At 47.8% G+C, this 22,001-nt stretch overlaps 1 protein-coding gene across 4 annotated transcripts in view; it reads left to right on the top strand.

Moving 5' to 3' along the window:
- The window catches only part of MKNK1 (MAPK interacting serine/threonine kinase 1), a 39,425-nt gene extending 18,195 nt beyond the window's left edge, over positions 1–21,230 (top strand). For 3 of the 4 annotated variants that reach the window (XM_032494182.1, XM_014553949.2, XM_032494181.1), the window contains 10 exons: positions 1,770–1,867; positions 4,620–4,699; positions 6,266–6,339; positions 8,482–8,586; positions 11,779–11,834; positions 14,782–14,877; positions 16,344–16,538; positions 17,163–17,327; positions 18,537–18,580; positions 19,873–21,230. In XM_032494182.1, coding sequence (XP_032350073.1) covers positions 1,770–1,867; positions 4,620–4,699; positions 6,266–6,339; positions 8,482–8,586; positions 11,779–11,834; positions 14,782–14,877; positions 16,344–16,538; positions 17,163–17,327; positions 18,537–18,580; positions 19,873–20,107 — 1,148 coding nt within the window. In that variant the 3' untranslated portion in view covers positions 20,108–21,230. The remainder of the gene's footprint in view (positions 1–1,769; positions 1,868–4,619; positions 4,700–6,265; positions 6,340–8,481; positions 8,587–11,778; positions 11,835–14,781; positions 14,878–16,343; positions 16,539–17,162; positions 17,328–18,536; positions 18,581–19,872) is intronic. The other variant, XM_032494183.1, reaches the window with a different exon arrangement.
- Positions 21,231–22,001: the final 771 nt, after the last annotated feature.

Raw genomic sequence — 22,001 nt, 5'->3', positions numbered from 1 at the left:
CCAAGGGCCATGGCTGCAAATGAAACTTAAATCTTCTGTAGGCAGAGAACTGACTCCTGGAGACTGCAGCGACTTACGCTGTATGAGTTTGGCTCCACCTTAAGACTGCATGTTGTGTTCAGGGGTTATGATGTTGGGTTATCAAACATTTTGAACCCTCTGTGTGAGGCACCAGCTCAGTGCTGGTCCTGTTATCACTGGGCACGTGATGGGATGAAGTGACTCCCTGGACACTTCTGCGAAGGACTGCAAGGATCAGTAGCTACTCCTAGGAGTGACTGAGCCTCCATCTTTTTGTTTCTTTCACTGTGAGACCTGAAATAGCTTCCGCTTACTGCCCCCCTTTCCAACATTGCAGGCACACTAGTGAATTGACTATTTTGTAGAGTGGTCCTAATAAAAAGCCCTTTGTGAGTCAGGGATATTGAACCTCCAGCCACCAACCTGTCCTGACATGTGCAAAGGCCAGTACCTAAGTGTTCATTGTGAAAGAAGCATGTCATTTAAAATACTTAAAAACAACAGCATGCTTTCTAAAAAGCAACTGTGAGACCAAACTATGATGGAACCAAGAAGTTGCTTAGTGTAGGGTTTTGTCTGTTTGTCTGTCTTTAACTCAAATAGTAGATGTGTGTGTATGGCAGCAGGGGTCGGGAGAAGGGGAAGGGACAAAAGTCCCAAGGTTTTTAGAATAGTTTCCAAGTCAGCAAGTCTTTCTCTTTCAATGAACATGAGAGTATTTCCTGTTATTGAAGGATGGCTTGTGAAATTATAGGACATCTCATTACTAAAAGTGATAAAGTCTAATTTCATGGTTAAAAAGTGTTCTGTTCAGTCTGTGGGTTTAAACACTAGGCTGCCTTGAGAGGGAAAAACCGAAGGCCAAGGGAGGCAGCAGCCATGGTGGAGCAGTGGCTTCCTCTGGAAGCGAGTTACAGAGTTTGTGCTGTTTGTGAGCTTGGGGATGTCACATAAATGATCTTTCAACCCAGGCCCTGTTGCTATGTTAGAACCCCTCTGACTCAGCACCCCAAAAACCTCAAGGCATCCATTTGCATCCTACTTCTGTGTCCTGTTTCCTGTGGGTGACTTCTAGAAACCTCTCAGAATCCTCCAGTGACTTCTACTGTGTGACTTCCACTGTGTGTGGTATAAAATAAAACAATGCTTATTCCCCTTTGTATCATCAGTGCCTGGCACACAGCTGGGCACATAGTAGGGGCTCGACAAATGAGTAAACGAATGAATGGTGTTCATTCATATCACACCCCCTCTGTGAGGATTCCCCAGATTCCCTGAATAGATTTAACCTTTCTCTCCCCCCGGCTCCTTTTCACTTGTCCCTCTCTGATAGTACTTACCACTCCCTGGTTTATTCTGGGGTCACTTGTGTACAAGTTTGTCTTCCCCACTGGATTGTGACTCTCAAAGTGTGGGGACTATGCTTTATTCCTTACTGTGTCCCTACTATGAGTCTAATATGCCACCTGGCACATAGTAGGTGCTTGGGAAGAATGCAGTCAAATTGAACCCTTTCACCAACCTCATCTCTAAAAAGGAACAGGATCCTTCAGCGTGGCTTGGTTGTTGTGAAGCTGGGTCCCAGGCAGCTGGAAGCACTAACAGCTTCCCTCTCGTCACTGAGTGCCTCGGAGTGGTCATGCACCCATACCGCCAGGCCGGGGAAGCCAAGTGACAGGGCTCTTTTTTCCATCTTATCTTACAAAGGGGTGACATCTCATTTTCCCTCTAACCTATTTCACCTCCAGATATGTACAAGCTGACCTCTGAACTGCTTGGAGAGGGAGCCTATGCCAAAGTTCAAGGTGCTGTGAGCCTGCAGAGCGGCAAGGAGTATGCTGTCAAAGTGAGTGTCTCCCCTGGATGCCAGGCTTTACTTTGCAGATAGTCAGTCCTCGCTTGTCCTAAACCAGGTAAATTGTATATTCCGCAGTATGGTGGCTCAATAAGAATGGAAGCTGTAGTCACTGGATTTTAGTTTATGTTTCTCTACTTACGTGCTGTGTAACATTGGACAAATTACTTAACCTCTCTCTCCTTCAGTTTCCTCATCTATATAATGAGTGTAATAATAGAACCTATATAATATTGTTGTGAGGATTAAGTAAGTTAATATATGTAAAGTGCTTAAAACAATGTCTCTAATGAGTGAAGTTAACTTCGGGGAACAGTCAGATCTGGAATTAGAAGGCCTATCTGAGTCTCCGTTTTGACAAACTACTACTGTTTGACTTGGGACAAGTGACTGAACCTCTTTGAACCTCAGTTCCCACATCTCTAGAATGAAGGTAATAACCCCTGCCCTTCCTGTCTCATGGAATCGTTATGAAGATGAAGATAAAAATGAACTGGTAGAAGCAGAAGCACTTTACAGATGACAAAGTGCTACGCAAGTGATGTACAGTAGCTGGAAATGAGGATGGGCACTCAGCTTTGGGGCAGGAGAGGTGGCTTCCAGCTGCATGACCTTGGAGTGGTTCACTTCGCCCCTCTGTGCTTCCATTTGCTGACTCTTCATGGAAGAAGAGATGGATCTAGAGCAGTGCTTCTCAAAGTATGGTCCCTGCCCCAGCAGTGCTGATGCAGGCCTAGGACCTTGTTAGAGGTACAGATCACCCGGCCCTATCTCAGAGCTGCTGAATCAGAAACTAGAGGTCAGCACTTGCAACATAAAGAAGACTTGCCCGCAGGCTCTACTCTGTAAATTTGAACAAGCTGTCCAGGTGATTCTGGTACCCACCAAAGTTTTCAAATCATCTACCTGAGCCACCAGGTCTAAGCACTGCCTCATCTGAGCAAACTCAGCCAAACTGGCTCCTGAAAGAATTGTTTCTTCTTTTAACTACCTGGTCATAGTCCCAGCTGGATTTATAAAGGAGAACACTTCTGCTAAGCCACGTTCCTTTTTGCTGGGGTGCTGCTTCATATGGTAGCAAGAGCACCAGCTTGATTCCTTTTTGGAAACAGGTTAATAAAAATTATAAGTAATTTTTTAAAATAATGCCTCAGTGTGGTAAAAACCACAAATGTAAATCAACATTCAAAGGTTTGAATGCATTTATGGATGACAGACAGATTTCTTCAAAGTTGCCTCTCCTCCAGGCTCCGTTATCTTTGGTCAAACTCTGGACCCTGGCTTGGCAATTCTTTGGTTTCAGCAGCTCTGCCCATGTCTCTTGTCACTCTTGTCTCTCCTGTTCTTTGAAAACTCCCTAGAGATGGGCTACTTCCCTAGACTGGCCCCACAATACTTGGTTTTATTAGGACTTTCTCTACAAGCAACCGATTGATGAATCCTAGAGTCTCAGGGTGGGTATGGAGTTTCAGGGTGATCTGGTCCTGAACCTCCTCTGTAACTCCTTACTTAGTTTTCCATGTTCTGCCCCACCCCCAATCTCTGGTAGCAGGAGCTCATTTCCTCCTCTGAGAAAAATTTGCCATTGCTGGATAGTTGCCAGCTAGAAAGTTCTGCCTGACTTTGATCTGACCTACTTGGTGAACGAACAAGTTGAATAACTTCTGTGCCCCAGCATCGCACTTCTCTGCTCAGAAAATAGGTCCAGTGGTTACTAATAGATGTGGACTTATTTGGAAAGTTACACTTGGTTGTGGATGTTTGTGCTGCTGGATATTGGAGAAGTCTGAAATGTTCTTCGCAGCAGTCCTGGAATGGAGGAACCAGATGTCTTCCCACTCTGCACATGGGACTGTAAGGCAGAGACAGCTCTGCAGGAGATGTGCTCACAGGCTCTGCTTGCAACAGTCTGGGCTCTGGATGGGTCTATAGAGATGTTCAGAGTCAGCCAGTCCCTGCACAAACCACCTGCTCATCAGTTGGCTCACCATTCCTTCAGTCAGTACTCACCAGCATCTCCAGCGATAGGAAGCAGCCCACACCATCATAGGAGAGACAAAGCCTCTAGGTTCTCCAAGAAAAGCTGCGTAGGCTATAAGCAAGTAGAGGATAGTGAGGGCTTTGGAGGCAGCTCTGGGCTTGAATTTCAGCCCTGCCACTTATCAGAGCTGTGGGCAAAATGTTTTACTTCTGCCTGTCTTTCAGAATTGTGTTATAAGGATTGACTGAGATTATGTAACTCAATGACTTAATACAGTGCCCGCCAGAGGGTAAGTTCTCAGGAGAATTGCAGAAGTGGCATCTGAGCTGGGCCTGGGAGCTTTGGCTCCTCTTCACTGTACCCTTTATTGCCCTTGCTCCTCCGCCAACACTAGAAGATCCATCAGTAGAGCTGGTAAATTCTTACCCTTAAGGCAAAGAGAGATGCCTTCAGGTAGGAGCTGGGTAGAGCTAGCTCTTTGTCTTGCTGGCTGCCTCAGTTTCCTCAGGGCAGCCGGGCAGCAGCCTCATGGGCTCTGGTGGTAATGTACTTGGCCAGAGCCCATCTGGCTGGAAAGCCCTTGGGCCAGTCTGTTGCTTTGCTGACTGACGGAGCCACAGTCCCTGTGTCCCCAAGGCCTGCTCCACCCTGTGCTTGAAACTGGATTTGGTCTGATTTTGGCCTTGTGCTCTCCCAGAGGGCACCTGCTGAGGAGTGTTTTGACCAGGTAGGTGTATATGACAGATTTTATTTTTCACACAGATCATCGAAAAACAAGCAGGGCACAGTCGAAGTAGGGTATTTCGAGAGGTGGAGACGCTCTATCAGTGTCAAGGAAACAAGTGAGTATGGTGTTGGGTTACTCACTGCTTCTCTGGGGGGATGCTTGGCCACAGAAAAGGTTATTTCGTACCATCTCCTGACCCCAGCAGTCAGATCGCACTCGGCTACCCCAACGGCATATAATTCCTTATATCTTTCAATGTTGAAGAGAGAGAGAGAGAGACGAGAAGCAGCTGCAGAAGCAAGGAAGCTAGCTTCGGTTTAGGCTGAAATACTGAAATAGCAGGAATTCAGGCAAGTGAGCAATCTGAATCAGGGCCTGCTTGGGAAAAAGTGGGGGTTTAGTTCTTTCAAGTGCCTGTGGAAAGCAGGCTGACTGAGTGTTGCCTAGTAGAAATCTGTAGGACCTGCTCTAGTTAATAGACGAGGATGATGAGAACTATTAAGACTGCACCCTTTTCTGTCCCTGGCATCATTACGTACGTGCAGCTACTGCTAAGGGTCCTGAAACCTTGTTTAACACTCTTTGCTTGATAACTGGGCCAAGGTGGTCTCTAGCCTGGTCTTAGTCTGCTCACCACCAGCTCCAAATGAGTGGCTCTCCCAATGTGGCTTTAAATCAGGGTCACCTCTAAGACTTCGCTTCCCCCACCCTCCCTCCACAGCAGGGTCAGCAGGGAGCCAGTGGCTGATATTGATGGCTTTGTCATTAAGCTTGGAGGATGGGGGCTGCTGTTGATTTAACTCCAGGCACTGCCTCTACAATCTTCTCTCAAATTAGGCCATTTTGACCATCTTATTTGGACGCCTTCTCGATAGTAAAAGCCTAGTGTCTCCCAAAGTGGTCAGCATTTTTTTATGAGGGACAGATTTTTATTTTCAGCCCTGCAGGTTCTGAGTTCAGCATTACAGAGTCTACTTGGTTTATTTCGTTCTTTAAAAGAAAAAAAGCCCCCAACTCCTCCAATATCCAGGCTGGTGGCTTCCCTACTGAGTTACAAGACGACCTTGTTGGCAGAGCACAGTAATGCTCAGGCAGACAGAGAGTGCTCACCGGGGAAGGCCACAAGTGCTACGGTGGCCGGGAACGCGGCCGTTTCATTAAGCAGCGCTTAGCAGTTAGGGTCTAGCGGTGCCCACGTTAGGCCCCAAGTCTATTTGACAGATGTTTCCATTTTCTCCAGGCAATGTAAATACTGCCCCGTGATTTATGGGCAAGAGGGAGGGCAAGTAATTATTTGCTGCTTGCCTCCAGGACACACACCTACTATTCAGTGTTATTAGCCGCAATTGCTTCCAGTCGGCTGCAGATTTTATTCAGTTTAATGTGACCGGGACCTTTTTTTATAACTCTACCTAGCGGGTTTTAGGGATGGGGTTTGACAGCACAGACTTGGTGAAAACACCAGAGACTAAACATTATGGAAAGATAAGGTGACCTGAATCTTGCTAACACCTTTGGCTGCTTCTCAAACATGGGTCTTTAATAAGCATTCCGATTTCAAGTTGATTTCTGCCCTTTTACAGGGCACTGGGTTTTTTTTTTTTTTTCTCATTGTATATTTGTAAGTAGGCTTCAATATATAATACCATTTTCCCTTTCTTCCTATTTTTCCCTATTTAAGGAACATTTTGGAGCTGATTGAGTTCTTTGAAGATGACACAAGATTTTACTTGGTCTTTGAGAAACTACAAGGAGGTACTTACTGTTGAGTATGTGTTTGGACTTCCGATTATGACCCAGGGTGGTGATCATCCATCATGAATCCCAGAGACTTCTAAAATGAGTCAAGCTAATAAAAAGGATGAAGGACTTAAAACTGCCCTTGATTTGGGAGAAGGAAGGCCGCAGGGAAGGATGATAATTAGCATTTTGCAGAGCTTAGAATGTCACCTGTGTGGGCATTCTATAAATGCCTTCTCATTATAATAGGACTCATATACAGATACATTTAGTCATCAATTTATCAATCCATTGTTTTGACACATTTGCTGTTAAATGAAATTAATTATGAGATGGAAGTTCTTGCATACATTGTGAAGTCCAGAAAGGCTCAGCAGAGGAGAGGAGGGTCCCATTGCTTAGGACACAGACCAGGATAGAGAGGAGGGATACAAGGGGCCATCCTTCAGATGGAAGATGCCGTTCTTGACCATCTCCACTACTGCCATTACCCACACACAACCACCGGTATAAGTATTTAAGTTGCTTTTCTGACACGCAGAAGCCTTTTCCCTCCCCATCACTCACCCAATCCTAGGACACATTTGCAAGGTGAAGGTTAGGGATGATGTCTGGAGCTGAGTGGAGGGCTACACGGAGGGGCTTGGGATTTAAAGGAGCTCCATCACTTACCAGCTGTGAGACCTTGAGCAAGCCACATAACCTTTCCAAACAGTATTCTCATCTGTAAATAGGGATAATGACAGCACCCACCTCATTGGAACGCTGTGCAAGATTAAATGAGATAATTCATATTGAAATGCTCAGCTCAGTGCCCAGTAGGCACTAGGGGTTCAATAGATGTCAGCTGTTAATGTTATTAAAACAAGTGGGTGTGCTGGGGGCTGTCTTAGAAGTGTCTCAGAAGTGCTTAGAATGTTATTCTCCACCTTCCCTTTTAACAAGTTTGGAAACAAGAGACTCGCTATAGTAGAGCAAGCCTGAGACCAAGCCAGGAGCCAGTTTTCTCAGAATGTTCCACAGCACGTTGGGATCCTTTGATTGTTTAATCTGGCAAGTGAAATATTTTTCATCCCCTCCCCATGCCAAAAACCAGAGATAATAAGCAAACGTGCCATTTTTAGGACACAGAGATGACACCTTTGGCTCAGAAATACTGGCTTCCAATGGTGAGCACAGACCACATGGAGCCAAGCCATATGTTCATGCCTGTGTCTGCCCTGCCCCACCCAATGACACCAGCACTGTGAGTTATATGTCTAAGATGCTTGATGCAGCTGAAATTATCTGTAACCACATCGCTCAGAGTGCAGGCCAGATTCAGCAGGTGAAGGGAGCGTTTAGTTGGCTCAAGGCAACCCATCCCTCCAGCAGTCGGACCACAAGTCCTGCTGAGGGGACGCCTGCACAGGCTCTGAGGCCAGGCTTACGGGGTTGAACTCCTGATGATACCACCACATACTACTGGTATGTGATCTTGACTTAACCATTCTTGGCTTCAGGTTCCCCATCTATAACTACACAATGGGGATAACTATATTTGGTACATTTTGTACAGCTGCAGTGAGGATAAAATAGTCTGTTTAAAGAGTATCACATAATGCTTGGTATGTAGTAACTGCTCAATAAATGTTAACCATTGCCAACAAAATGTTGATAATAATAACAACAGTAACAATAATAAACGGGAAAGTTCAGGGGGGAAAGCAGTTTTTTCCCTTTTTCTAGACCTTTCCATATCCAGTGAAGGTGTGGCATTTCCATTTGAAAGCATGTGCTCTTGTTTGGATCTGAGATCAGAGGCAGAGGAAGAAAAGTTTCTACAGAGAGGCCCCCATTCCATGTGGACTCACTTTTAGTTCTTTTTGATTTCAGAAGCTAAATCTGCCTCAGTGGCATTTATATTTTTCGGTCACTTAAATAGTTGTTCTCTCTCCATTCTGTGCTCATCACAGACAGGGACAGAAGATAGCCATCCAATGTTGTTTAGTCCAGTTTTGTGCTGGTACCTGCTCTGTGCCAGGTACCACACTTGGTGCTGGACATTTAGTGAGGAATAAGCCTATGTTCCCATCCCAAACTTGTGAAAACTTGGCCTGTGAAAAGTTATACTTACTAGAGCCTGAAAAGGCATCCCTCTGTATCCCCTCCCACCAGGCTCCATCCTGGCTCACATCCAGAAGCAGAAGCACTTCAACGAGCGAGAAGCCAGCCGAGTGGTGCGGGATGTTGCCGCCGCCCTTGATTTTCTGCACACCAAAGGTGAGCTGGGCCCTTGCCTTGGTGGGTGGGTTGGGCTGGTCGCCTCTGAGGACAAGGGAGATGGGCAGGCCAGGTAGAAGGCTGGTCCAGGAGCTTGGTGCAGCTGGCAGGCCACCTAGGAGGGTGAAGCGGCAGGCCAGGATGGCTCCTAGGCTTCTCAGATGGACGGTGGGTAGATGTGGGGTTATTAAGCAGGATAGGGAGACGAGAAAGAACAAGGTGGAAAAATAAATAAATTTCATGTTGAACAAGGTATGTGTGAGTGGTGTGTATGTGGATGTTCTTTTCCTTTCCTGATTCCAAAATTCATGCATAGTATGACCTAGATTCTAGAGTAAATATTTGGGTGTTATTCAGACTAATTTTTAAAAATATATTACCTGTATCTCTCTTTTTCAAATCTGGCATATATGTAGTTTGGGGGGAGAGTATAGCTCAGTGGTAGATTACGTGCTTAGCATGCACGAGGTCCTGAGTTCAATCCCCAACACCTCCATTAAATAAACAAACAAACCTAATTACCTCCCCCCCAAAATAGTATATATGTAGGTTTATAACTTGTTCACAATAAATGGAAAATGCATTTTTCTATTACCATGGTAAGTTTGAGGTATCTGTTGAACATCATGATGGTAAATAGCTATTGTTTGAATTACACCTCAGTTTACAATCCCTTACCTAGAACTTTTGTAGTAAATTAAATCTTTTTGCAAATTAAATGTTTTTGCATTTCTATAATTATGTTTGACTATTACACACATTTTAAAAATTTGCCTAACAGCATTGCCATGGCAAAAATAAATTCTGGCTTCAACTTTTTACCAACTATGTGCTCCCTCAGTAGTAACACCTGCCTCCTAGAGCTACGGTGAGAATGAAGAGAGACGAATAACATCATGCAGGGGCTAACACTTATATAGCACCTGTTATGTGCCAGGCACTGTTCCAGGCCTTTTGCATGTATTAATTCGCTTACATAATTGCATGTCTCTTATGTATGTGTTGTATACATATAACACAGTGGGGCATAGTGCCTGGCACAGTTCTCCAGTAATGTTATTTTCTCCACGCTCCTCCCCGACCAGGCAGAAGGCATTTTTACTCCTCATATTAATCCCCTTTAAGTAAAGCATCCTGCCTGGTGGGGTGGAGGCGGAGCTCATGCTTTGAGGCTTACCTCTGCTCCCTTCAGTTTTGTGGACGTTGGCCGGCCAGGCATGCTGCTCACGCATCCCACTCTGTGCCAGGGATCCCATGCAGACTGGTGAGGTGTGCACGGGAGGGGACGTTCACCGAACTGCTGGCTTCCTCCTGTGGCTGAGGAGAGCGCTCCATGCTGACGGCGCCCACGCTGGGGACATGATTTGCACATGGGATGAAAATTCCTAGAAGGAGGTGTCTGTACCTTGCACAGCGTGATGAATAGCAGTAGTTCTGTTTCTGAAAGCTGGGATGCATGTAGGTAACACCTGCCTGACAGAGATTTACAACTGTTCCCCAAGCTGCCTCTGTAGAGTGCAAAACTGGGTCATGTTTTTTACAAGATGCATACCTTGGAGTGGGGTAAAGGCGGTTTTATTTTTTATTTATTTAATTTTTTTTTTTACAAGAACGCACTACAGGGAACAGAGGCTGGAGGTGTCTTAGGAGTTCTGAAGTGCTGGTTAACATCTCGCTGGCCAGCTGCCCATGTGACTAGAAGTTGGAGGGGATGAAAAACGATTTGCAGCTGAACTTGGCTGTTTTCTAAATAACTTCACACTGGAAAGATGAATTGAGCAAGAATGGGTCAGCCTGAAACAAGTTCCATACTTTTAAATACTGGACACACTGCCGCTCAGCCTCTGGGAAATGACCTGGAGCAGCTCACAATGGCTGGTTGTGCTCACCGAGGCAGGCCCATTATTATGGCCCAGCTCTCAGCTCTCAGACCGGGGCACAACGGGGCCATCGGCACCTATTTGGAGAGTGAGGCTCCACGTGTGGCTCGTGATCCTTCAGTGGGAGCACTTGCTGTAATGGAAAATATCTTTCACTTTTAGTGCAGCAAGCTGCAGCCCGGCTCAATTTGTGCAGCCCGGACCAAGCCGCTCTGGGTTCTCATTCAATTAGGTGACTGATGAAGTTGCTCAGCCTGCTGGCGCTCAGGTTCTTCCTCCCTCATGAATAGCCTCCAGCGGGCCGGCCTCTGCCTCCTGCCAGGGAGTTGGAGGACTGTCCAAGAAGCTGAAGCCAATCAGCCAGCAAGCGATAGTGAAGCAGATTCTGCTTTTCCCTGTTAGCCCGCGAATCCCCTGCTGCTTTCCGGTCCTTCCAAACAGTGGCTGTTTAGCTTTTGCTCAGCCTTCCAGCCCTTCTGTCTCTGTGCCGCCGTACACTCTGCAGGAGGATAGCGGAAAGGGACGTTCCTGTGTCCGCTGCTTGAGCACCGCGGTCGAGTTGGTTCTTCGTCCCTGTTTGAAGGTGGTTTGCCCCCAGGTGCCTTCTTGGCCAGGTCAGCAGCTTTTAATGCCCCGCAGAGTAAGGTGCTGTCTGCAGTCTCCTTCAAGGAGGTCTGGCCAAAATCCAGGAGAGGTTTCTCTTGAGAACAGCACCCTAGGGCCACGGCAGTCCTTGCTGTGCTTCTGGCAGGACTGTCTTGGACACAGAGCACAGGTGAGAAGGGAGTTGGACAAGCTTTGGGAGATTTGTTAACTAACACTTGACCCTCTGAACATTCAGGGAGTCCCACTGAAGGAGTCCTTTTTTTCTTTTCTTTTTTTTAATTGACCACACAAGAAGAAATGAGGTAGAGCAGTCTCAGCCCCCTGAGATGCTCTTAAACAAGGCACTGATTATTTCTGCATTGCTGTTCCAAGCACAGCCATTTGCAGAGCTCTTTGCTCTGCTTCATATCAGGCTTATTCCTAGTTGTCAGTGCAGTGCTGAAAGGGAGGCTGGCTGGGATGCATTTGGCCCTGCTTATCCCAACCAGATTTCTACAGCTCCTGCTTCAAAAGGACTTGCAGAATCAACTGTGCTTTTGGTTTGTGTCTCTGGTTACTTCTGCCTCCTGCAGCTCGTTGATTTTTTAATGTACCATAATTGGGAATTAATCTGTGAACAACAGCATTTGGAAAAAATTAATTGTGTATGGAATGTTTGGTAATTATGTGCATATGTTAACCATTACTTTGCTCTTTGTCATTTCAGGCATCGCTCACCGTGATCTGAAGCCAGAAAATATATTGTGTGAATCTCCAGAAAAGGTATGTGGGGCCTGATTTGGGATGTCACAGTTGAAGCCACCCTTAGACTTTCTCTGTAGATCATTAGCAGCTCTCTCAGCCTCAGGTACCAAGTTGAACTGATTATTATAGACACGTGGGTATGTTATACCTAATGTGTAGTGTTTTTACATCCCAAGTAGGGCTTAATCCTGGGCCCTTTCTTGTTCTTTATCAGCAGTGTGATTGGCTTAAGCCTGAGAGTTTGTAAAATATATGAAACCTACACAAAAGCAGTGTTTTTTAGTCCGGTGCACCTACCTTTAGAGCAGTAGATGTGCGTCAGAAACAATAACTCAGTCTTATGTGAAGCAGATCTCTGCCTATAAAAGATGTTTGTGTTGTGGTATATATGCCAGTTGGCACCCACCACTAGAAGTACCAATTAGGAAGCAAGTTCTTGGAAAGGGTTTCTGCTTCCATTTTTATTTCCAAAGGCGCCCATTAAAAAGAAAACGTTTATACTTGGTGTTGAACATATACAACCTATTTTAAACTTTATTCTAACTCAGTCTACTAGTAAGTGGAAGTGTTTGCATTTCCATAAGCATGTGTGAATTTGACAGACTCTTTGTTAGGCGAGGTTTAGGCCCTGGTGGTTTTGATGGCCCACAGTCATAGCTGCATGTGTGTACATGTGCATATGCATGACACACGTGTCTTGGTCTGGATTAGGGGATAAGGAGTGGCTGGGAGCGAACATTTGAGTCAGCCTGCTACTTACAGCCCTTTTGTGGGGAATACTAATGTAGTTGCTCAAATAAGACCTTGTGACTTCCTGTCAGTGGCTCTGGCATAGAAGCTTTTAATTTATCATCATCATCATTCTGGTTATTAGTAATCATTATGGTTAACATTTCTTGAGCACTTATTTACTATTTATAAAAGTCTCATGAGGTAGATACTACTATTATCTTCATTTGATGGATGAGGATACTGAAGCTTAGATAAAGAAACTGGCCCAAAGTCACTCAGCTGATAAGTAAGTAGAGATTAAAACCAAGGTAGTCTGACCTCAGAGTCCACTGGTGCAATGAACCACTCTGTCGTAGTGCGTCTGGTTTACAGTGTACTTTCATGTCTTTTGTTTCATTTGATCTTCATGGCACAGGTTTGTTGCCACTTTTTATGGTTGAAAAACTAAAATTAAGAGAGACTGAGCGTCAAAGGACATTATCAAGAAAGATGAAGGAAAAAATAAACCCACAGAAATGAGAGAAAATATTTGCAAATCATATCTTATAAGGGTTAATACCCCAAATATATAAAGAACTTCTAAAACTTAAAATCAGAAAGACAACTTAATTAAAAAATGGGAAAAGGACTTGAATAGACATTTCTTCCAAAGAAGTATACAGATGGCCAGTAAGAACATGAAAAGATACTCAACATCCTTCATCATCAGGGGATCAAAACCACAATGAGATACCACGTCACACCAACTAGGATGGTTATAATTTAAAAAATAGAAAATAAAAAGTGTTGATGAGGATGTGGAAAAATTATAACTCTTGCACATCGCTGGTGGGAATATAGAATGGTACAGCCACTATGAAAAATAGTTTGGCAGCGCCTCAAAAAGCTAAACACAGCATCACCATAGCATTCAGCAGTTCCACACCTGTGAATATATGCAAAAGAGTTGAAAATAGAGACTTAATACCAATGTTCATAGCAGCGCTAGTACCAGTAGCCAAAGCTGGAAACAACCCAAGTGTCCATCAACAGATGAATGGGTGAACAAAATGTGATATATCCATATAGTGGAATACTGTTCAGCCATAAAACAGAATGAAGTTCTGACTCGTGCTACGACATGGATGAACCTTGAAACCAGTGTGCTGAATGAAATAAGCCAGACACAAAAGGACAAAGTTTGTGTGATTCCACTTATATAAAATACCTGGAATAGGTAAATCCATAGAGCCAGAAAGTAGATTAGATGTTACTGAGGCTGGGGAGGTGGGAATGGGAAGTTACTGCTTAATGGGTGCTGAGTTTCTGAGATGATGTAACGGTTTTGGAAACAGAAACTAGTAATTGTTGCACAAAAGTGTGTATGTAATCGATGCTACTGAATTGTACACTTAAAAACGGTTAAAATGGCATACTTATATATATTTTACCACCAAAAAATGGGGAGCTAAGTGAAAAAAGAAGGAAGAGTGTAAGGGAGAGAAAAGGGAGGGAGGAAAGAGCTCCCCCAGCAGGTAAGGGCCTGAGCGGGGACTCGCCAAACCAGCACTTCGAGTCGCGCTCTGTGCTGCTTCGACCACGTGCGGGTCGTCCCCACGCATGCGCACAGCGGCCCCCTGGCTGGCTCCAGAGGTGGCGCGTGCTGTCTGCGGTCTCAGGTGCAGCATCCAGCTCTTGTGGGCGGGGCAGCTATGTTGATGCCGCCTAGAGTGGCCAGCCATCCCGGTCTGCTCCGGCCTGAGGGGTTTCTGGAAAACAAGACTTTCGGCGCTTAACCCACAAAGGCCCAAACAGGCAAAAACAAGCCAGTCACCCTGAGCCACCTGAGGTGGCCAAGGGCTTTGCGCAAAACTCCTTTGCGCTCCCCTGAATGGGCTCCAAGGAGTCTTTCGGGAATACATACTAACTTCTCTAACTTCTGAGTTGCAACATCCACCATTGGCAAGAGTTCCATAGGCTTGCTCCTTGTTTTATACCAAGTTCACAACAGTCTGACACCATGTAGCGCACACATTTTCTCCTAGTTGGGAAATAAGGAAAGAGCATGGACAAGAGGACACCTTGGGATGAATCTTCAGGTGACTTCTAGTTGACTCAAAGAGAGGAAACATGACCTCCAGATAAAGCTGGGCTTCGGTGTGGCCACCACTTGACTAGGCATATAGTCACCCTGTCCCCTCATGTGCTTTGGTTGCTCCTGTTTGTAACCTTTGCTTCCTGCTTTCCTTTTCAGGTGTCTCCGGTGAAAATCTGTGACTTTGACTTGGGCAGTGGGGTGAAATTGAACAACTCCTGCTCACCCATAACCACACCAGAGCTGACCACTCCAGTAAGTATGGCTGGGCACCTGTGCCCCCTCCAGACCTCCTGTCTCCAAAGCTCTGGAGACCAGAACAGAGGGCTAAGGAAGGAAAACCGAGTGTATCTACCCCACTTCCTGCTGCCTAAGTTGCTGTATGTCCTCACTTCTTGTCTTGATAACCACACCCCTGCTTAACTGCTAATGAAAACAAATTGTATCTATAAGAACAGGCCAAGCCCTGACTCCTGGCCCAGGTGGAGACAGACACTACTCCCAGGCCCACACTTTCACATATGAGCGTGTGGACAGCGCCCATTACCACTGGGGAGTCAGGGCGCATCCACCTTGTGGTGGAGGATGGACTGTGTGGTCTCTGTGGCAAGAACTAAGAGGTCCAGGCTCTCTACGTGGGAGCGCCTGGCTAAGTTACCCTGTGCTTCTCTCACTTCCCATTTCTTGCCCAGATGGTGCTGCTGGGAGCTATTTCTTCCTAAGACATCTCTTATACATACTGGATATACTATAATTATTATAATTCTTTTGAGATTTACATGCTTCATAAGTGAGTTTTCCTAATAACCTTTTTTTAAGACATGCATTTAAATATGCCCATATCTCATTCTAAGCAATATTATTAGAAATGTTTCTGTATTTCTGTATTAGCTTCTCCTATACTGAGCTACCTTGTTCTCAAAGTCATTAACTCTCATTGCCAAATAACAAAGAAAATGTCCTTTCTCCACTCACCATCCTTCTATGAAGTTAGTTATGTGTGTTGGGGGAGGTTTGTCTCTTGGTGAGCCTGAAATAATGAAGAGGGTAGCAAAAAGAATTTGTTTTGTTTTTATCAGCAGTTTTCTATCCAAGGATGGGAGGAAGGAATCCTGGATTCTTGCCCTGGGTTTGCCCCTGATGTACTTGGACAGATCGCTGTCCCGTTCTCATCCTTGGTTTTCCCAACCATAAAGGGGAGAAGTGGGGAGACTGGCTTTGTTCTAAGAGCTCTCCTAGCTTTGATAGTCTCTTAATTCTAAATTGTTATACTTCCATGCTCTAAGCTAGCAGGGAAGCTTGGCAGGACCTCACTTTGAGAAATCCTTGCTTTATGGAATTAGATCTTCCTCCCAGAGCTGCGTTTCTGGTGCACTGAGTGGCCATTTACAGAGAGCCAAGGCAGGGAGAGATTCCTGGAGTTCTTGACCAAGGGTCTCCACCTACTGGAGAGGGACCTGAGAAGATAAGAAGAGAATCCTGGAACTGGTCACGTGGATCACGGGGAATGATAAGACTTGGTTTACAGATGTCCAGTGGCCCAGGTTTTCTAAGTGCGTTGGGGGCATCAGGCAAGCTCCCTGGCTGGCGTTCCTGACAGCTTCTTGCTCTGCAGCTCCATCCTCTTGCTTGTGTCTCATCTGCTCTTTGCCATCCCCATTTCCTGTAACTAATCCTCTCTCTTCTTTGCTGTTTCCCCCTCCCAACCCTGGCCCCCACAGTGTGGCTCTGCAGAATACATGGCCCCTGAGGTTGTGGAGGTCTTCACGGATGAGGCCACTTTTTATGACAAGCGCTGTGACCTGTGGAGCCTGGGCGTGGTCCTCTACATCATGCTGAGTGGCTACCCACCCTTCGTGGGTCACTGCGGGGCCGACTGTGGCTGGGACCGGGGAGAGGTCTGCACGGTGTGCCAGGTGAGCAGAGGGCCTGCTGAGAGGGGGTCAGAAAGTTGTGGGAGACCACGCAGGACTGGGCTTGGTGATTGAGCCTGATCTGGAAGGTAGTGTAGCATGCCCCTTCCTGCTCTGTCCAAGGGCAGCCACCGGGTGAGATAGTGATGATCAGGCGCTCAGCCCAGCGAGGAGTTCAGGGGAGGATTGTTAGATAAGATCATCTCTGAGCTGAGTGATCATCCAGGGGAGGAGTCTTGCCCCAGGGGAGGAGAGGCAAGAAATACAAGTAGAAGGAACAGCACAAGCAAAGACAGGGAGGTTAGAAACAGCTGCATCTGATGAGGGAGGAAGAGGACAGATGAGGATGATGGTGGTGGGAGATGAGCCCGGTCATGTTGGGCCCTGGATCCTACTCGTCGCCCACCTGGCCCTCCAAGTAGCAGTGCCATCCCAACCCGCCCAGGGCCTTCTGTGCGGTTGGATGATTTAGGGGAGAGTAGTGGTTGGGGAAGGGGCACTGGTCTGGGAAATACCTAGGCCACCAGCTGCAGCTGAGGTCGATTGGGCCCAGGTGATTTGAGCATGACAGGCACCCCTGCCCATCCCCTGGCTGGTGTGGCCTCAGGAGGAATCATCTTTACCTAGAACAAGCTCTTTGAGAGCATCCAGGAAGGCAAGTATGAGTTTCCTGACAAGGACTGGGCACACATCTCCAATGAGGCCAAAGACCTCATCTCCAAGCTCCTGGTTCGAGACGCGAAGCAGAGACTGAGTGCCGCCCAAGTTCTGCAGCACCCATGGGTGCAGGGGGTAAGTGCCCGGGGGTGGGGGTGCCCTCTTCAGGCCTGCAGCATGGCCATGAGGAAGCTCTCACACCCTGGTGGCTGACCTCAGCTGGAGGGAGCCATGTAGCAGCTTCAGTCCCCATGCACGTAGAGTGAACTGACTCCTGACCTAACCCCTCACTGAGCCCCTTACCGATACCACTGACGTGGCTCTAACCTTAGCCACAAACCAAGCCCCTAGGTGACGCACACCTCTCTGGAATGGACAGAGGCCTCTGGGAGATTCACACCATGCATCCCACTATTGGCAGAGGCACACAGCCCAGGGAGCAGCCCAGATAGAGGCACCATCCCCTCATATAGAAATGTCATTACTGAGAGCACACAGAAGAAAGGCCTTGCCACCTGCTTGCCGTGTGGCTGCACTGCAGGCACATAGGTCCTGCTCGTAGTGCTGAGGTCTGGGTGCAGCCTGCCTGAAAGGCAAATAGTGATGTTTTCCCCAAAAGAAGGATCCAAGTCTTCACTTGAAAACATTTTTAACTGTCCTCCTCGATTAGTCACAATACCCGACCTCTGTCCCTTCAAGGAGTCTGCCAGACCTCCTGTGATTTACTGTGTCTCCTTAGTCTACTAGGCCCTAGCCAGCCTCAGTGGCCCTGACAGTGGAAGGAAGCAAGCGTTGCTGGCCCCAGTTATAGGTGGGGACCCAGTCCGAGGGTCTCTGAATGGCTCATTCCCAGCTACCTGAGAGTTGTCTTTACTGAGCACCTACCACATGCCAGACACCAGCAGTAGTGGAAGGAGTGAGACCCAGTCCATCTTTGTGTTCTGATGGGGGAAGGAGACAAAGAAGTAAATGACAGGGTAGTGTAACAAATGCTTCTCAAAAGTGCTCAGGGCACCAAAGGACAAGGACCCACCTCTGCCTGGGACAGGGGCTGGGGGTTGGCAGGGAAGGGGGAATGTCTCACAGAGGACATGACCCTAGAGCTGGGTCTTGGAGGGTGATTAGGACTCCACCAGGAAGGGAGGGCTCTCCATGCAGAGGCAGCTGGGGGGGTGCTGTACCTTGCTTGCTCTCTCCTTGGAAGGTCTGGCCCCGCAGGCAGGCGTGGCCTGTCCCTGTGCTGGGCCAGAGCCTGCAGTAACCTGCCCACTCTGTGGCTTGGGTCGGGGCAGCTCTTGGAAGAGGGAGCAGCGCTTACCCACACATCTGTCCTTCCCATTCTAGCAAGCTCCAGAAAGGGGACTCCCCACGCCGCAAGTCCTCCAGAGGTAAATGCTCCTGTCACACCCGATGCCCATCCTTACTTGGCCTTGACTTTCCCCATTCTCTCAGACACAGCGGGGCTGAGGTGAGGGACAGGGAGCTCACCTCTAGGCTCAGGTGTCCAGTTCCTGAAGGGGCTCCTGGCCTCCTCCCCCTCCCCACTCCTCTTCCTCTCCTCCCTCTATAGTAGGTCTAGCTCCCTCTCCTCTCTTTTTCCACATGGATGGCTTCCCCTGCCCTCCAGCATCTTTAAGATCCCACCTCATACCGTTTGCAGGAGAAAAACCTGTTTTGCAGACCCACATGAATCCTAACTGGAAATCACTACTTACAACCCAAACCAAGGTTTCCTTCTACTACTGGCAGTTGGTGAAAATAGCGGGAATCTGGGGCCCTGTAAGGCAGCAGGACCAAGGGTCATGTACAGTACTAGACAGACAGTAATAATGGCCACTGTATAGGAAGCACGTACCACCCACCAGGTCTGGTGCTAAGGGCTTTACATATGTTATATCCATAAGCTTTATAATAAACTTATAGATGAGAAAACTGAGGAATAGAAAGATCAAGTTAACTTACTCAAGGCTACACAGTAGCCTTGGGAGTTGGACTTGGAACCCAGGTTTGCCTGACTCTTGTGCCTTTTAACACTGAATCATGTTCCTAGTGAGCACTGCCCTATTCCCAAAGGGCCAGGGCTAAAGCCTTGTGGAAAACCCTCTGGAATCCTACCTCCTGGCAAGTTTCTAGGAGTTACACAGTTGAGCCCAGTTTGGGTTCCTCTCTTATTCTCTGGAGCTGCATCCAGATGCCTTGAGGCTCCAAACCTCAGGTCCACCTTCAAAGACTGATTCAGCAAACCCATGGTGCCCGTTGCATGCTGGCCTTGAGCTGGGTCCTGGGGACACAGACATAAAGGCACAGCCCCTGGATCCCCTGCCCTGACCAGGGAGAGGGATGGACATGGGTGAGTTTCAATGTGCCGTGGCCCTTCCTCTGGTAGAGCTGTGTGCAGAGCCCTGGGAGCTCAGAGGAGGGGGCTCTGAATAGAAAGGAGCATTTGTCTCAACTACTAAGTCCAGAGGCTATCCTTGAAGCTCAAAGCCTTTCCAGCCCCAGTAAAGTCATATTCCAAATCCATGCAAGAACTTCTTCAGAGCATCCTGGGCTGGCGCAGAAAAATCCAGTAGGAGCGTAGAACCACAGCAACGGGGTAGGGGGGTTGTTGAGCTGGCTGGTAGACCCCACTGAGCCCTGTCTCCCTCTCTTCTGTGCTCCCCACCACCAATCCCTGCAGAAACAGCAGCACAATGGACCTGACACTCTTCGCAGCCGAGGCAATCGCCCTGAACCGCCAGCTGTCTCAGCATGAGGAGAATGAACTGGTCAAGGAGTCGGAGGCGCTGGCTGAGGGCCTCTGCTCTGTGAAGCTTTCCCCTCCCTCCAAGTCACGCCTGGCCCGCCGGAGGGCGCTGACCCAGGCAGACCGCAGTGGAGCCGTGGAATCCTGCCCGACACCCACAGCACTCTGACCGGCTCCAGGCCCCAGGCCTACCCAGGCCTCACCCTGCTAGAAACCTGTGAGGGGCCTGCTCTGCTGCTCCATCCAGGCCTTTTCATCCACAAAGGCTCTAAGGTCCCATCTAGCCCTCCTCCCCATTTCCCCAGAGTCCTCAAGGAAAAAGCTTTTTCCAAAGGGGGTGTCTTTGAAAAGGAAAGCAATCACTTGTCACTTTGCATAATCGCCTGCGGCAGGGACATCTCTTTGCTGGGCTCCTGCCCACCTGCTCACCCGCCTGCCTGCGGATCCAGGATCCAGCCCACTCTCACAGGCAGGCAGCGGTGGCGGCTAGGGCTGTGGCCTTCAGGGAACCAGTCTTGAGAAGCGTCAGATGACAGAGGCTCTTCCCTCTCTGTGCGCTGTCACCCCCGCTGGCAGTGCTTCCACCTTCCTCTGTCCTCCGGATGTCCTCCCCCTTGGCTGAGTGAAGCCATCCCCCTCAATTCAGGGAAGGGCAGGGAGCCTTCTGCATTCAGGAAGCCAGATCAGTCTTCCAGTTGGTAGCACGGAAAAGCACGTAATCTTTCTTTGCCATGACCAAAATGTGTCCCTCATTTATCATCCTCTTCTTTCTTTGGGATTGCTGCAGAAGTCAGTATTATTTTGTTTTTTAATATGTTTATTTTTTCAACCATGCTCTTCCAGCAAAGGTGGGACTTTATAAACTCCCACTGGGAGCCGATGGACTTTCCAGAGCTCTTATGGCTCACTCTTCTGAGTATCTATGCATTTTAAAGGTGTTAATCAGCTATTTCCTATTACTCTAACTGGTTTTAAGCTGTTCAGATGATGACTGACTTAGAGACTGGGTGTCTGCCGCTTCCTCCGTCGGGCCTGGTGTGGAGGACGGCACAGATCTGGGGCAGTGAGAAGGAGCTCTGTGCCTGATGTGGAGCTGGACTAGGGGCTGGCCGGCCTCCCTGGTCTGAGCCGTGTGGTGCTTACTGCCGGGGAGCATGAAGGCACATCCAGCATCAGACAAGCTGAGCTGCTTAGTTACCTAAGAAAATCAATTTGCATATGTCAGACGTTTATACAATGTAAGGATGGTATTATACATTGCGCTTATTTTAATAAAACTATTTTAAATTCTCGCGGCCTTCCTGGTGCTCCTTTCTTCACCTGCAGGCCTGAGGAGGAGATGGGCCTTCTGGAGAAGGGCTGAGTCCAGCTTGGAAGGGAAGGGGTGTTGCCTCTTGTCAAGACCTCTAACTATTAGTACCTCATTGGATCTATAACACCAAGTGAAGGAGAGATCATTGCTCCTCTTTTTTAGGTGAGGAAGTGAAGTTCATCAAACATTTGTCAATCTCCTCTTCTGTGCCAGGACCTGGAGATAAGTAAGAAAGCCTCTGCCTTCTAGGATCTCCCCATCAAGGGGAAGAGGCCGTGTCCACAACTATCACACGAGGCGGCTTCAAAAGCACTTTAACACGTGTGCCCTGGACCCAGCCCAGTCCTCCCACCCAAGCAGAACAGAGTCCCCTCTGTCTGAAGCAGCACTAAGCCTTTCTTGAGGCTCCGTTGTGTGCCCGGGACTATGCTTTTCCAGCCAGAGTTGGCAACAAAGAAACATAGTGTCTCGCATCCACAGCCCTCGTGTTTCACCAAGCAGAGGGCTTTTGAGAGCTTTGCCCCAGTAATCCTCAGAACCAGACTCAGAGGGCTGCGTGGGGAGGGCCTTTATCAATTCCCAAGGAGGTGGAAGAGGGAGGTCTGAGTGTCAGGGCAGTAGACTGGGTGCTACTGGTTTCTCCCTGGGATATCAGAGAGCCGAGATGGGATCAGGGGCTTTTGGCTGTGGGGGCGGGTCATGGGCCTGGGCCAGCCATCCTGCCCCACGAATCCTCCCTGTTGATGAGGAC

Source organism: Camelus ferus, chromosome 13 (assembly GCF_009834535.1).
Source record: "Camelus ferus isolate YT-003-E chromosome 13, BCGSAC_Cfer_1.0, whole genome shotgun sequence".
NCBI lineage: Eukaryota > Metazoa > Chordata > Mammalia > Artiodactyla > Camelidae > Camelus > Camelus ferus.
This window is presented reverse-complemented; position numbering and strand designations above follow the sequence as displayed.